The sequence below is a fragment of the Bubalus bubalis genome, chromosome 8, assembly GCF_019923935.1.
Source record: "Bubalus bubalis isolate 160015118507 breed Murrah chromosome 8, NDDB_SH_1, whole genome shotgun sequence".
In the NCBI taxonomy this organism is placed as follows: Eukaryota; Metazoa; Chordata; class Mammalia; order Artiodactyla; family Bovidae; genus Bubalus; species Bubalus bubalis.
This window is the reverse complement of record NC_059164.1, coordinates 115,842,121-115,857,722: the sequence shown is the minus strand read 5'-3', so window position 1 is coordinate 115,857,722 and position 15,602 is coordinate 115,842,121. Positions and strand designations below refer to the sequence as shown.

The 15,602-nt window shown below is 46.9% G+C and overlaps 1 protein-coding gene across 4 annotated transcripts in view; it reads right to left on the bottom strand.

Annotated features, from left to right (window-relative positions):
- The window catches only part of DPP6 (dipeptidyl peptidase like 6), a 1,060,979-nt gene that overhangs the window by 502,950 nt on the left and 542,427 nt on the right, over window positions 1–15,602 (bottom strand). Inside the window, exon 1 of one of the 4 annotated variants that reach the window (XM_025292130.3) lies at window positions 13,967–14,341. The exons of the other annotated variants lie outside the window; for them this stretch is intronic. Within the exon in view, the coding sequence (XP_025147915.1) occupies window positions 13,967–14,023 (57 nt within the window). The 5' untranslated portion in view covers window positions 14,024–14,341. Of the gene's footprint in view, window positions 1–13,966; window positions 14,342–15,602 lie in introns of those variants that run through there. 4 annotated transcript variants of the gene reach the window in all.

The following is a 15,602-nucleotide window of genomic DNA, read 5'->3' as shown; positions in this document are numbered from 1 at the left end:
ATCCAGGAATCGAACTGGGGTCTCTTGCATTGCAGGCAGATTCTTTACCAGCTGAGCTAATCTAGGGAAGCCCTAGAGGTGATGTAAATTACCCAAGTCACACAGCTGACAAATTCAGGACACAAACCACACAAAGGGAACAGAGAGACGCTCAGCTTGGAGTCCACGGATGTACGTGAGAGCTTCTGTAAGCCTCACCTGATCAGGAGGTTATGAGACTTTTTCTTTTTGTTGTTTACTTTTACAGTTTAAAAGTTTTTTTTTTTTTAATTATGAAAGTATGATAACACATTCACAGGAGACTTGAAAAATACAGAATAAAGTTACATATAGCTCCGCTATATATTACAATTATGTTTTTAGGTAGATTAAGATTTTTAGTTGGCATTTCAATACCAAACTCTCCAAAATTAATAGAATGAACAGATAGAAAAGTAGAAGGATATAGTAGATCTGAAAAGCACTATGAACCAGTTCAGCATAACTGATATTTATAACGCTACATGAGGATACAAATTCTATTCACGTTCCCATAGACTACAAACCAGGAGACACTGGAACATATCCAGGGACATAAAACAAAGGTGCAAAATTATCATGATAGGGGACACTTTTCTGGTAGGCAGATCCACAGCTTTTATCAGGCCCTCAAAGGGGATCTGTAATCCCAGGGCAGTGATCAACAGATCATCAGTTCAGTCTAAGCTTATGAACGGGTAACATTTCCAGTGTTTTGACGTTGGCCTTCCTGCTGGGCCAATTATCCAGTGTGTCCAGGTGTTTGTCTGGGAATCCTGTGTCTCTTGACTCTGATCTTCCTACACCTGTCATATAACTACTACCTTTGAAGCTATTCAAGTGTAAGAGGAAATTGAAAATTACCCACTGCCTACTTCCGAAGCAGGCAGAATTTATTAATTGTTGCTTATTTTTGAAATTTGGGGAGAAAAACATTTGTTATATCCTAATTTTTCCCCCCTTGTTTCAAAAGCAATTCATTAAGTAACTAATGAAATAGAAGTTGCTCTGAAAACCCTAATGCCTCCACGGATGGTGCTGTAAAAAGAAGAAACATCTCTGTCTCTCCACAGACAGGAAGACAAGGAACTGCAGGAAACCCCGGCTGCCCTCAGCACATACCCTTTCTCAGCTGGTCTGCACACAAGGGTTTTTATTGCATCTATAACACTAAATTCTTTTATTTCCGTTTCAGTTTCCAGTTCATATCAGTTTGGGGGTTAACCTTCTTAGTATATTATTTATATCAGGTCTCACCCAGGAGTGCTTGGTTTGAAGCAAAAACTAAGAAACTGTCTTAAATCTGCCAAGTGCTGGCTGTGTGATTTTGGTAACTGATGTAACTTCTCCGAGCCCTATTTCCTCCTGCACAAAATCCTTCTACTGAATCAGGCATCTGGCCTGTTGCTCTGGGGCTCTGACGGATTTTCCTGGGGTCACGAGGGCAGTGCTCTTGTCTCTTTTACATGTTGGATTTGTCTTTTCTTTACGGAATAGGTTTCTGTTACTAAAACAGAGGTCCAAAAATCACACTGGGCAGGATGGTCTATAAAGTGCCTAAAAGTCAAAATTCTATGATTTCCTAGAACACCACCTCTTGGAATGGACACAAACCCTCACCAAATGCTGAAAATCAGAAGAGCCACTCAAATATCATCATTAATGCCAACATGCACAGTAAGGACTCATTCAACGGCAGATTGAAATCTTCATTCTAAGAATAGTGTTCTGTGCTTAAAAAATGTTTTCCTCATAGCAATGGTGTGACTGGCATTATCTCCAAATGTGGAATTGAACCAGATTTGCCCAAGATCGCTCAGCTACAAGGGGGAAGGGCTGGGATGTGAAGTCAGAAGCATCCATGTGTTCTCCCAACTGCCAGCAAAGAGGGCTACTGGCAATGACTATTCACAGTCAAAGTGAAGCAGCCACCCCCGGGCCCCATCGGAGCTTCGAGGTATGAGCTTTGAAGTATGAAGGCTTTATGATTTGTAATGGCCGAAGAATCGATGCTTTTGAACTGTGGTGTTGGAGAAGACTTTTGAGAGTCCCTTGGACTGCAAGGAGATCCAACCAGTTCATCCTAAAGGAAATCAACCCTGAAAATTCACTGGAAGGACTGACGCTGAAGCTGAAACTCTGATCCTTTGGCCACCTGATGCAAAGACCCTGATGCTGGGAAAGATTGAAGGTGGGAGGAGAAGGGAGTGACAGAGGATGAGATGGTTGGATGGCATCACCGACTCGATGGACATGAGTTGATGGATAAGTTCCGGGAGTTGGCAATGGACAGGGAAGCCTGGCGTGCTGCAGTCTGTGGGGTCACAAAGAGTCGGACACGACTGAGTGACTGAACTGAACTGAACTGATTTGTAATGGCACAACAGCTTTTACCTATCAAAACTCTCTCACTGGTAATTGCATTCTCTGACGGTGTATCATATGACTTGGTACTGGGAGAGTGGAGGGTTTATTTGTTTTTTCAAAATCAGAGCCGGAAATTCTAATCATCCCAAGTCTTAAATGTTTTACAGATTATTTCAAGAAATAGGATGTGCATATATCTATATCCCTATCTATCTACTCGTGTGCATGCATATATCATACGGCCTTAAAACACCCTGTTGCTTGTGAACTTGAGTTTTATTTGGGATATCACACACTCCTTTTCAGTTCTCTGAAAACTAGAATCCTACAGAGCCCTTTCCAGTCCCTCAAAGTCACACCCAGATGACATAACTCCCTCACAAACTAATTTTATGTCCAAGTCGCTCTTCCAGTTTCATATATTCCCCTCAAATCCTGTTCTTTTATGCAGGATTCTGTCATGTGAAGTTCAGTTTTCTTCTTCTTTGAGAATATGACTAACCCTCTGCTGCTTCCCATCCTTCCCAGGCCATCACAGCACTGTAACTCTCTCAAGTGGGCGCCGAAGAATTGATGCTTTTGAACCATGGTGCAGGAAAAGACTCTTGAGAGTCCCTTGAACAGCAAGGAGATCAGACCAGTCAATCCTAAAGGAAATCAGTCCTGAATATTCATGGGAAGGACTGATGCTGAAGCTGAAGCTCCAATACTTTGGTCACCTGATGCGAAGAAGAGACTCATTGGAAAAGACCCTGATGCTGGGAAAGATTGAAGGCCGGAGGAGAAGGGGACGACAGAGGATGAGACAGCTGGATGGCATCACCGACTCAATGGACTTGAGTTTGAGCAAAGTGGGAGTTGGTGATGGACAGGGAAGCCTGGCCTGCTTCAGTCTACGGGGTCGCAAAGAGTCAGACACGACTTAGCGACTGAACAACAACATGTAAGCAGGTCCTGTTTCGCCAAATTGCCTCCAAGCCCCATAGAACACTCCACCTCCCCAGGTGGACCACTCCACCCCACCTAGCCCCTCCCCTGCCGCTTAGAATGCAGACTGCACAGCTGGGAATTCCTCTCCTGTCCTGACCTCCAGCTGGTATGTCCAGCTCTCCTTTCCTCTACTCTGCCTCTTGACTCTGACTATAGGGATGATCATACTAAATGACATAAGTCAGAAAGAGAAAGGCAAATACCCATGGTATCACTTATATGTGGAATCTAAAATGCAACATAAACGAACGTATCTATGAAACAGAGACTCACAGACATAGAGGACGGACATCATGCCCAAGGGGGGTGATGGATTGGGAGGGTGGGATTAGCAGACGCAAACGGTATAAACACAGTGGATAAACAACAAGGTCCTACTGTATCGCACAGAGAACTATGTCCAGCATCCTGTGATTAACCATAACAGAAAAGCATACTTTTAAAAGCGTATATCACTCAATCACTTTGCTGTACAGCAGAAATGAACACAATGCTGTAAAGCAACAATACTTTAATTAAAAAAATTAAAAACAAATAAAAACCTTCCTCCAATCCAACAGCTGTCTAATAAGTGGATGGGGTATTAGGCAGCTATTAAAATTTAAAAGATGTTTACCTGACTCTCCTATCCAGGGATCCAACTTGAGATACATAGTTAGTGTCATAATTTTAGAACTTCCAGTGGGAACACTGTAACAACTTCAAGCATTCTAACAAGAAGAATACAAATCTTGTGCTCAAAATAGAGAAGGAAAGTTCCTTCCTTCATTTTTACACCTACATCACCACCATTCAAGGACATCTCTATTGAATATTTCCAAGAGACAAAAATGGGCATGCATTTCAGATTTTGTGGTTTGATGACCACCTTTCTCTGGGCAAACCTACTACTTATGGGGTGGAATCTAACCTTCCACGGACATGGACACCCACTATTGTCAAGAGGAATCACATGAGCGTGTCAGAAGACAGACCTTGGAAAATGTTCTGAAAGAGCTCCCTGCCCACCTTGGTTTCCCATTTTAATCACCAGACCGTGCTGGTGCTTTTTAGTCCACCATCCCCACCTCCACAGGGGCGTCAGACACAAATGTTTGAAAAGCCTGCGTTCCTAATTCACGGCTTAGCAGTTTGAGAAAATGCTCAGCGTCTTGTGCAGTTTCTGAGAAGAAAGCAGTTTTTCTCAAAATCTAGTAGGAGAAGCTAAAGCTGTCTAGACATTGATCAGATGCTAGGAAGGGAAGCTACACACCTCTAAAAATTGATCAGATACGATTCCCAGGTCGGGAAGATCCCCTGGAGAAGGAAATGGCAACTCACTCCAGTATTCTCGCCTGGAGAATCCCATGGATGGAGGAGCGTGGCGGGCTACAGTCCAGGGGGTTGCAGGAGCCGGTCAGCACTTAGCGACTAAAGCACCACCCCAGTAAGGAAATATAATACACGCTGCCATGGAAAACCCTACCATCGAGACTGTTCTATCACTGGCACGGTTTGTGCAGTTGCTGGTGGAGGCTGCGTTCCAGATCCTACGGCATCCGAGCCACCGGTGCTGAAAGTAGCCGGCGGCCACCATGGAAGCGGGCCCAGGACAGTGACTCCATGTCCGTGCTTATGGCCGTTTTTCTCAAGAAGGGATTCACAGCAAATTTTGACTCCACGGCCATAAGCTCAACCTGGAACCGGAAGCTGAACCCAGCAACAGTATCTGCTATTTGGTCCTTGACTGATGCAGCGCCTGCTCCAGTGAAAACACGGAATTCACAGCCCTGATAAGACACACACAGTCCATCAGGGGTTGAAGGGGCGCCAAGACAGGCCGCACAGTGACCTCTCCCTGCTTTTCACGGACAACTGTGACTAACTCTGACCATATTTTGTCTTGTAGCAACTCTGCCATAACTTTGTACCAGAAATTTCAACCATTAATACTTCAATTTGGTCTGTTCACCAACAGTTATTGTTAAGTTTTTGTTTTATTTTTATTTTACGTCGGTATATACTTGATTATGGCTTCCCAGGTGGCGCAAACAGTAAAGAACCACCTGCCAATGCAGGAGACCTAAGAGATATGGGTTCAGTCCCTGAGCTGGGAAGATCTGGAGGAGGGCATGGCAAGCCACTCCAGTATCCTTGCCTGGAGAATCCCATGGACAGAGGAGCCTGACGGGCCACAGTCCATGGGGCTGCAAGGAGTCAGACACGCCTGAAGCAATGACGCTCACACGCCTGATGAACGATGCTGCGTTAGTTCCAGGTGTACAGCAAAGTGATTCGGTCATACACGCACATGCATCCATTCTTTTCCAGATTCTTTTCCCATTTAGGTTATTACAGAGTACTGAGCAGAGTTCTTCGTGCTACACAGTAGGTCCTGGTTGATTATCTGTTTTAAATATACACACTGCTATTGCTAAAGTTATGGATGTTCCGAAGGAGGGTGAGACATTATACCAACTTTACACGTTTGTCAGTAATTGGATTTGTCTCAATCTCTTAGCAAAGCCAGGTGAAATATAGCACATGAAAAAAGAGTTTGATAAGAAGAACCAGCTATGAACAAATACCGGTCCTTTACAGGTACTGGGGGTGACTAAAGGCCTATCTGGGACATGACATAAAGAGTTCCAGAGAGTATAAGGCAGACGGGGAAGAGCACGGAGAAGAAACTTCCTGGACTTAACCACGTTCCTTGGGCTATTTAAAAAAATCCTTTCCACCCTCCTCTCTTTCATTTATTTCCCCACATTAAGGAACACAAGATGCCCAAGTCAGGAAGGAAATGTCAGTCTTGTGAAGAATTACAGCAAGTGGGATTTAGGCTGAAATTTCACCCAAACGTGTGGTTATCTTCTTGTGGCTTTAAGGCCACAAGGCATCCAGATGCAAATTTGAAAAAGACATTTCAGTTCATTTCGTGTTTCCAAAGGATGTCTGAAAGAAGAATACACACCCCACACCTGTCTGATATTTTTAAAGCAAGGACTTCAAGCCACCATTAACCTCTAAAATCTTTTAGAGAATTGCTTCTTTACCCAGTTAAATTCTAGTCCTCAATTTTCAGGACTCAATCATTGGACTCATGCAGTCTTGTCTTTCTCCACAAGAGAGAGTGAAAGATGTCTATTACAAAACCAAATCAGTTAATGCCAAAGACAGGCATGGCTCATTTCCATAAAAAATAATAAAGCTACAATTCCTGATGAGCCAGAAACATGGTGATTGTTCATTACTGTAAGTGGTGAGCATCTTTGCATTTTTGGCAGCCATGTTGGAGCTGAAGACATTTCAGTGAAGGTGAACAGAAAGCATTTTCCAACCCTTTACGTCCCCTAGCTTTTCTCCGTGGAGCACTAGGAAGTCCTGGCGAAGCTTTCCACGGCAACTCCACTACTCAAGAGGAAGCACGGGACCAAGTTTAATGTGACGCTTGCTGATAAAGTGTAACACAGCGGACTGTGCTCCATGCAGAGAGTATTTTCCAGAAAGGAAAGTCAGCTGGTTCCCATCTGTTTTGCATTTGGGCTGTGGATACAGCCGATCTGGGGCGGCGGGGGGTGGGGGGTGTGGGTTTTCATGTAGTAGATTAAGTGAGCAGAATACTACCAGAGCTCATCATCAGTTCTGGTGAAGTTCACAGGATACAAAATTAATACAATCCCATTTATCATTGCATTTCTATACCGTAGCAATGAAAATTCAGAAAGAGAAATTAAGCAAACAATCCCATTTATCATTGCATCAAGAAGGGCAGAATGCCTTTTCCTTCCTCAGGTAGGAAGGAAAGTTTTGAAAGAAAAGACTTGTACTCTCAAAACTGTAACGTACTGATGAAAGAAATTGAAGACGATACAGAAAGATACACCATGCTCCTGGATTGGAAGAATCAACATTGTTAAGATGAATATATTACCCAAGCCAATCTACAGATTCAATGCAATCCCTATCAAATCATCAAGGGCACTTTTCACAGAACTAGGACCAAGAAAAGGTTTTATATTTATATGGAAACACAAAAGACCCTGAATAGTCAAAGCAATCTTGAGAAAGACAAAGGAAGCTGGAGGAACCAGGCTCCCTGACTTCAGAATATATTATAAACCTACATTGATCAAAACAGTATGGTATGGTACTAAAAACAGCAGCAGAAGCTCAGAAATAAACATATGCACCTAAGGCTAGTTAATCTATGACAAAGGCGGCAAGAATATACAATGGACAAAAGACAGTCTCCTCAGTAAGTGGTGCTGGAAAAACTGGACACCTACATGAAAAAGAATGAAATTAGAACATCCTGTAACATCATGTGCAAAAATAAACTCAAAGTGGATGAAAGGCCTGAATGTAAAACTGGATACCGTGAAACTCCTTGGGGAAACCATAGGCAAGAACACTCTCTGACATGCATTGCAGCAATATCTTTTTAGACTTCTTTTAATACAGCATGTGACTTACATCCCAGAAGACTGGGAATTATCTGTGGACACCAGGACACACAGATTAGAGCTTTGCACTGGTGTTCGCTTCATTGCTATGTTGGTCTCTCCAGTAATGAGACTATACATCCTTCCTCAGAGAAGAGCATCACCCAACGCCCCTTCCTCTCCTCAAAAACGTCACACTGCTGTCCCTTTGCTCCCTCAGCTCCAGGACCCACCCTGGCAACTGCAGGCCCTGAGCTCTTCTGAGCCTGCTCTTGCTTGGACACCCATGACTTCTGAATTTGCCCCCTCACATCCTTCACACATCAACCCGTTTTGCAGTGAAAGTGATTCTCTCTCTCTCTCTCTCGCTGCCCTGGAAGCTCACAAATCCTACAGGTGTTTCCAGATAAACTTAAGAGCCTGGCATCCCTATCCTTCACCAGTTCCTTCGAGTTTCCTTTTCATCCAGGGAGTCTTAGATAAGTTAGTCCACGGGCAGAATGGCTTATTTAAAAACAGAGACATCACTTTGTCGACAAAGGTCCATCTAGTCAGAGCTATGGTTTTTCCAGTAGTCATGTATGGATGTGAGAGTTGAACCATAAATAAAGTTCAGCACCAAAGAATTGATGCTTTTGAACTGTGGTGTTGGGGAACTCTTGAGAGTCCCTTGGACTGCACGGAGATCCAACCAGTCCATTCTAAAGGAATCAGTCCTGGATATTCATTGGAAGGACTAAAGGACTAAAGCTGAAGCTCCAATCCTTTGCCCACCTGTTGTGAAGAGCTGACTCATTGGAAAAGACCCTGATGCTAGGAAAGACTGAGGACAGGAGGAGAAGGGGGCAGCAGAAGATGCGATGGCTAGATAGCATCACCGACTCAATGGACATAAATTTGAGCCAACTCTGGGAGTCACTGAAGGACAGAGGAGCCTGGTGTGCTGCAGTCCATGGGGTTGCAAAGGGTCAGAGGCAACTCAGTGACTGAACAACAACAGCAACATGGGCAGAACAGAATTTGACTTATACTAGTACAATTACTGCCATCGCGGACACCTTCTGAGTCACGGAAGAACCATCTCTGCTACTAAGAATCTCTTAAGTAAGTCATGTTTGCACTTCCGATACTGAACCTCGATTTTCTGGTTCTTCTTCCCCCTCTTTCCCCCTCCCGCTCCTCTTCTTTCTCTTCCTCTTCTCCTTCCTCCTCTTTTTAATCCTACATTTGCCTTCATAGCAGTCGCCTCACATTGCCTCTTCTTTTAAGACAGTTACGCAAAAAATTTAACTGTCGTGATGGTCAAAGCGAGATCCTCTGTTTAAGTATCTCGTTCAACCACTGAGAGAGGCAGAAGGCCGCATACAAACAGTGCGAGCCGGGGCAGGTCAAGTCGTCAGCTGCGTGTCCCTGGGCAGGCTCGCCCTCTCAAAATCCCCGGCTCCGTGCACTGTGTTTCATTTATCCTTCATAAGTTTGTCTATTTGGCTGCACTGGGTCCTAGCTGCAGCACAGGAGCTCTTCAGTCTTGTTGAGGCATGCAGGATCTGGCTCCCTGACCAGGGGTTGAACCCGAGCCCCCTTCATTGGGAGTGTGGAGTCTTAGCCACTGGACCACCTGGAAGTCCCGCCATGCCTGTTAATGCTCACTTTATGGTTGTTTGTAAAATTCTCTTCACTTCAGAAAACACTTCCATAGTGCCATTATCATTACAAACAATTAGATAATTTTTTTTTAGGTTTAGTCTTTTAAAATTGTGTATTGAGCTGAAATTCACTTAACACGGAATGAACTATTTTGACAAGTAGACGTGGGCGGTATTTAGCACACTCACAAAGCTGTCGACCATCACCTTTAAGACTGTCATCACCACCAAAGAAAATTCCAGTTGCATTAGCGGTCACTCTCCATTCCCAGCAGCCCCTAGTAACATCCCCAATCTAATCTAACCCATCAGTCCACATCAGGTCCCAGGCCCCATCATTCACTAGGAGAAGAGACACATGGGGCCTACATATTAGGACTTGTGCAGCTCAGAAAAACTGAGAAGCAACAAAAATAACCGTCAGCGGCTTCCCTGGGGGCTCAGACGGTAAAGAGTCCGCCTGCAGTGCAAGAGACCCGGGTTTGATCCCTGGCTCAGGAAGATCCCCTGGAGGAGGAAACGGCAACCCACTCACCTCTGGTAGGACTATCAGAGCTACCGGTTTTCAGATCAAGGGACGTTATGGAGGTGGTGACTGAACTTAACAAAGAGCAAAAGATTCAGGCTTGTGCACAGAACACAGAGTATTTCCATATGAAAAGAGATTTTGCTGAAGACCTTTAAAGAAAAGGGATATTTGCCTTTATCTGTGAGATTCCTCAGCCAAAGAAGGTGGAACGGATCACAGGATGCACTCTTCCAGCTCTGGGATTCTGTGGTGCATGAGGCCTGCTGGTGTGTGTGTGTGTGCGCGCGTGCGTGCGTGTGGGTACGTATCCACACACAGACAAATACAGAGTCCTCATCCCTGCTCACTGTGTGAGAAACAGGCTGTCCCGGTGGACTGGACTCATGGAGACCAAAGCCTGCTGTCTCCTCTGTCTCAGCAGCACCTGAGATGAGCACTTTCCAACTCTAAGTCATTTGACGCGAGGATAGTACAGTTTAAAAAGGGAGAGAAAGCACCTTAATTTAGTTCTCAAAGGTAGGATCTAGTTTGTGAGAATATGCTAAATCAAATTAGCCTCTGATTTTTCTACTTCACTTACTAGGCTAACCTCTGGGTACATGTGAAGCAAGGGTGCTGGCCAGGATGGATTCTGTTTTCACCAACAAGCCTCCGTAACACCTGACTGGCTTCAGAGTCAAAGGGTAGATTTAATTCCTTCAGCTTAAAAGATGTATTGTTTCCAAGCATCTCTGGGGTTTTTTATACTTCATTTAAAAATAACTTTTAGCATCTTCAGAGAGAAGGGAAAATAGTTTTCTAGAAGTCTATTTCCCATTTCACTCTAATAGGAGCATCATGGGTGCTCAGTCAGTCATGTCCAACTCTTGGCGACCCCATAGACTGTAGCCCACCAGGCTCCTCTATCCATGGGATTTCCCAGGCAAGAATACTGGAGCAGGTTGCCATTTCTTCCTCCAGGGGATCTTTCCGACCCAGGAATCGAACTTGTGTCTCCTGCATTGGCAGGTGGGTACTCTACTGCTGAGCCACCTGGGAAGCCTAAAGTACATCATACAGTTTCCTTAAAAAAAAAAAAAAAAAACTCCTCCCACATATTCATCATTTTATAGTGCATATTTGAGAAAACAAATTGGAAAAACTCAGCAATCTCTAATTAACAGGTAAAATCAATTGGTTACATGCTATTTCTTGGATTTTTTTTTCATTAATCTGCAGTAATCCTCAACATAAAAAAGGTAATTCCAGCTGCCACCCATGTGCCTGGCTCCCAACTACCAAGGCAGGTAAGAAACCGTAATACGTCTGTTAGTGTGCTGAGAAGAAAGTGGTCGTCTATTGCAACAGCCAAAAATATGTAAGCATCATGCCACATTAAATCCACATCCTTGGTAATGCTAAGCGTTTCAACCAGGAAGCAATGCTTGGTGATTTGAAGGCCGTCATGAAGTTAGTACAATACAACACAATCAAAAGACCTCCAACCCAGCAATCAAACCACAAACCGGCATCTATCTCTTTCTCTCTCCTAAAATATATTGGATCGTATTTCTCCCAGCCTGGGTAAGGGGCCATCCCCAAAGCATCATGAGTGAAAAAGAAGAAAATGATATGAAGGAGTGGAGGAATCATTAAGAGCTCGGCAGTCAAAGCACAGAAACAGCTTAAATGTCTTCTGAAAACTGACAGATAATAGAGGAATAAGAAACAGTCTTCATGAACTAAGTATTTCATCTTCCTCTTTGTTTCTGGACTAGCAGTTAAGATTTTAACCAATGTCCCCTAAAGGTATATTTATTGCATTTCACTTAAAAAAAATTCTTTTTAATGTGGGCCATTTTAGAAGTCTTTTAGTGAATTTCCTACAATATTGCTTCAGTTTCATGTTTTGGTTTTTTGGCTACGAGGCATGTGAGATCTTAGTTCCCTGACCAGGGTTCAAACCCATGCTCCCTGCACTGGAAGTCTTAACCACTGGTCCACCCGGGAAGCTCGTGATGTATTTATTTTAGATGCAGTATCTCCATCCTCCATCCTCATTTTGCTTCTCCCCTAACTCTGCTGCTGACCTTTTGTTTATTGGACTGTGGGCTCTGGGAATTCATCAGGGTCAAGGTGACACCACTCTGAGAAGAGTGGAAAGGGCCCTCCCTACTGCCTGGGGTCAGACAGACTCTTCTGGACGTCCCAGAAGCCAGGTCATGCCAGCTGAAGTCTTCCAGAATTACAGCATGTTCAATTATAAGGGATTTCCCAAGATAAAAAGTATAACATCAAACAAGGGCTTATCCGTCCTCGCAAACCCACACCCTAATGAGACATTTCCAGGATTCTGGCACGTGAGGGTATCAAGCAGAGTGAGGACAAAACTGAACAGGAGCCACGGACCTTCTTTTACGTAACAGCCTGGGCTTCTGGGGGCCCGCCCTTGGTTTAGACCCATGAAGAGCAATGCTCTGTCCCCTGGTCCGAGATGCTACCCCGGTCCTTGCTAGAAGCTGGAAGCCGGGGGCAGGTTTATTTTACAGCTAGTGAGGAGGAGCTCGGTAGTAAGAGGAAGCCCCATCAGTCACTGGAGGTTGATTCAGGGTGGACATGCTACTTTATTGAACAGATACCCCAGAGGAAGGCTTCATTTGCCTCGTGTGAACCTGCGTCCATGCTATTTGAGCATTAACCCTCACACAAGCTCGCCGACTGCACAGAAGGTTTCCGAGATTTCCATAATGACAAAATCTTCTTCCCAGAAGAAATGAAACTGCACTTAAAGTTCTGTAGATGACGATGATACAGCCAATAAGATGGTCTCATTTTTAATGGAAAACTGGGATTTGAGGAAATGACCAACATGCAGTCTGCACTACACACTGAATAGATTCAAAGTTGCCTGCGGAAGGTTTCTTAAGAGCTGACGATGGGCCTGTCACACAGTGTCCCCCAGAGAGGCTCTTTGCCTTTCTGAACTCTAAAGGGGTCCCCTTTCTTTGCCCCAACCCTAGCAAGTGACAGCGAACAACACCCCTAACACACACAGGGAGACTCAGTTGGTGCTGTGGATTCACCAAGCCTGAGCGAGCTGCTCAGCCAAGCTAAGGGTGTCTCCCAGGATCTACTTTAACGATCTGCCCAACAAGAACTAAGTACTGATTAAAAGATAAGAACCCTCAAGATCTTCTGAGAAGAGAATTACTCTATAAGAGCTTGCGGGCTCCCCTTTATTCCTTGAGCTTCTGCAGACACTGGGCCTCCTCCGGGCAGGGTGAGCGGCTGTCCCCTGCCACCTGGGGACACCAATGCAGTCCGGGCCCTCCCTGCCAGCCCTTTAACAACTGCCACTTCTTAGCCGGGGCCCCTCTGGTTTTAACAGGAGCATCCTCTGACTTTTCCAGCTGGGAGAGTCTGCACTCTCTAAATGCCAGGATGAATAGCAGCGATCTGCTAGTACCTTCCAAAATACTAGGGAGGGGGAGAGCAGGAAAAGAGGACACAGGTATCCAAAAAAAAGTCCTTTAAGCAGATCTGGCATGCTTTCTCGTGATTTGTATTAGAACCAAAGCAAAGTCCTGTTGGAGAGTCATGAGCAACTGAATTTGGGGAGAGGGCTGTGCTAGCCACTTCCTGCAGCCCCCCTCCACCCCACTTCCCCAGATTACAAAGTAGCCGGCACCCTTCACAACTGACAGGCTACATTTGGCAGCTCTGAGAGAGGCCTTTGTCAGCGGTCCCCAAACATCAAGTTTACCTCTCCAGATGCTCCCTGAGCCCATGCATTATGGATGGACTAGGGATCCTATAAAAATAGAAGCGGGGTGGGGAGGACAAAGGCAGTCCCTGCCAGCACCGTCGGGGCTCTTGATCTCATGGCCAGCCCGGGGGCTCAGGTGGCTACAGTCGTGCAAACACACAATCATTCAAGAGACATAGCACCCCACCAACCACCACCACCACCTCTCTCCGCCTCGCGGTCACACGCACCTCTAGCCCAGCCTTACCTGCTCCTGCTGTTGCACGGATTTCCCCGAAGCGTTGGGCTCCTTGGCTGTGGTCATGGTCCCCTACTTCAGGGTGCACGCCGGCTCAGCGGCAGGTGCGGTCTGAGCGGGAGGACTTCGGGGCCCTCAGAGTCCAGCCGGCTGGAGGACTGGGGCTTAGTCCATACTTCCCAGAGCCCACGGCTGCTGGAGAGGGGGTGGCGGGAGGGAGGGCGAGTGGGTACGGCCGCCTAGTTCTCTCTTTTAAATGCACAGAGCAGAAGCGGGGCGATGCTGCGGCTTCGCGGGGCTTCTGCAATTAGCAACAGCCTCTGCAATCGCCACAGAAACAACGACCACTGCTTAGCAACCGGGCAAGTGGCGGCGCGGTGCAGGAAGGGGACCCGAGTGATGCGCGCCGCTCCCGCCCGCCTCCCGCGGCGCACGGCGCATGCTCGGGCCGGCGGCGGGGCGGGGAGGGGGCTGGGGAGGGGGCGCCGGCGGGAAAGAACAGGAGGCGGGGGCGGGGGTTGGGGAGGGGAGAGGGGAGGGGCCGCCGGCTCCGGGTCTTGCTGCCAACCTGTGCAGGTGGCCAGACCTGCGCCCCCGGGGCACCGCTGCGGGCAGGTCACACCCGGGCGTGGGGCGCGCGAAGGGGCCACGCCGCGAGGGGCTTTGTTTGTCCCTCTGCCAAGCGCAGGGCCTCTTAAGGAGCAAAGATGCCCGCGGGCATCAAAGAACAGCTTCTTTTCTGTTCGCCTGGTGGGTTTTTTCCCGCCGCTCCCCGCCCCGCTCCCCCAACTCCGCCCCCACCAAGACCACTAGTATGGCAAGCTTGGCCTTTATTTTCCTTAAAATTCAGAAAACTTAACTATGGTCTGTCTTTTTAACTCAGAATCGTCTGTTTCCCTGTGAAAATCAACCAGGACCTCAAGGGTGTCTGATGGTTAAAAGAAGAAAAAAAAAAAAGGAAAGAAGCCGGTGGTGACCTTATAGGAACTCAAGGGCTCCCTGCTCTGTCCTGAGCTCAAGGAGAGAGATGGGCAGGGGTGGCCGGCCTGCTCTTGGGCCTCATGTCCTTGAGCTTGGTCCTGACCCTGGGCACATGGCACCCGCTCGGCCGCTGCCCCTGGGCGGACCGAGTGGCTGGTGGAGGAGAAACGCCCAGTGGGGACTCTGATGGAGCTGAGCTGGTGGCCTGCAGGTAGGGACACCTGTGCTTTCCAGCACCCTGGGCCTCGCCGACACCCAGAGGTTTCTGCTGCCCCGTGTGTGACTGGCCCGCCTCCCAGCCTGGAGCCTCTGCCGCCAAAGGGCTTCAGGCCTTGGACATCACTGGCCTGGGGGAGCATGGCCCTCACCCCCAGCCCTGAGGAAGCGCTTCCCCTGGGCTCCAGGTGGGCCTGCCTTTGCCCCTGTGAAGCCAGTGCAGCCTCTTGCAAAGAGAAGGCAGAGAAGAGCCGTATCCAGTTGAAGGTGTTAATAGAAGACTTCCTTTGTTCCGCTCCTTCCGTGACCCCCTGACCCCCATCCTTCTATAGCGACAGACACACCAGCACGATCCAAGGCCCCGTTCCCTTTCCTGGAGTGGACGGTCAAGTCCTGCTCCTGCGGGGTTGCGGGGCCCCCCCAACCACAGCCTGAAATTCGGCTCTAA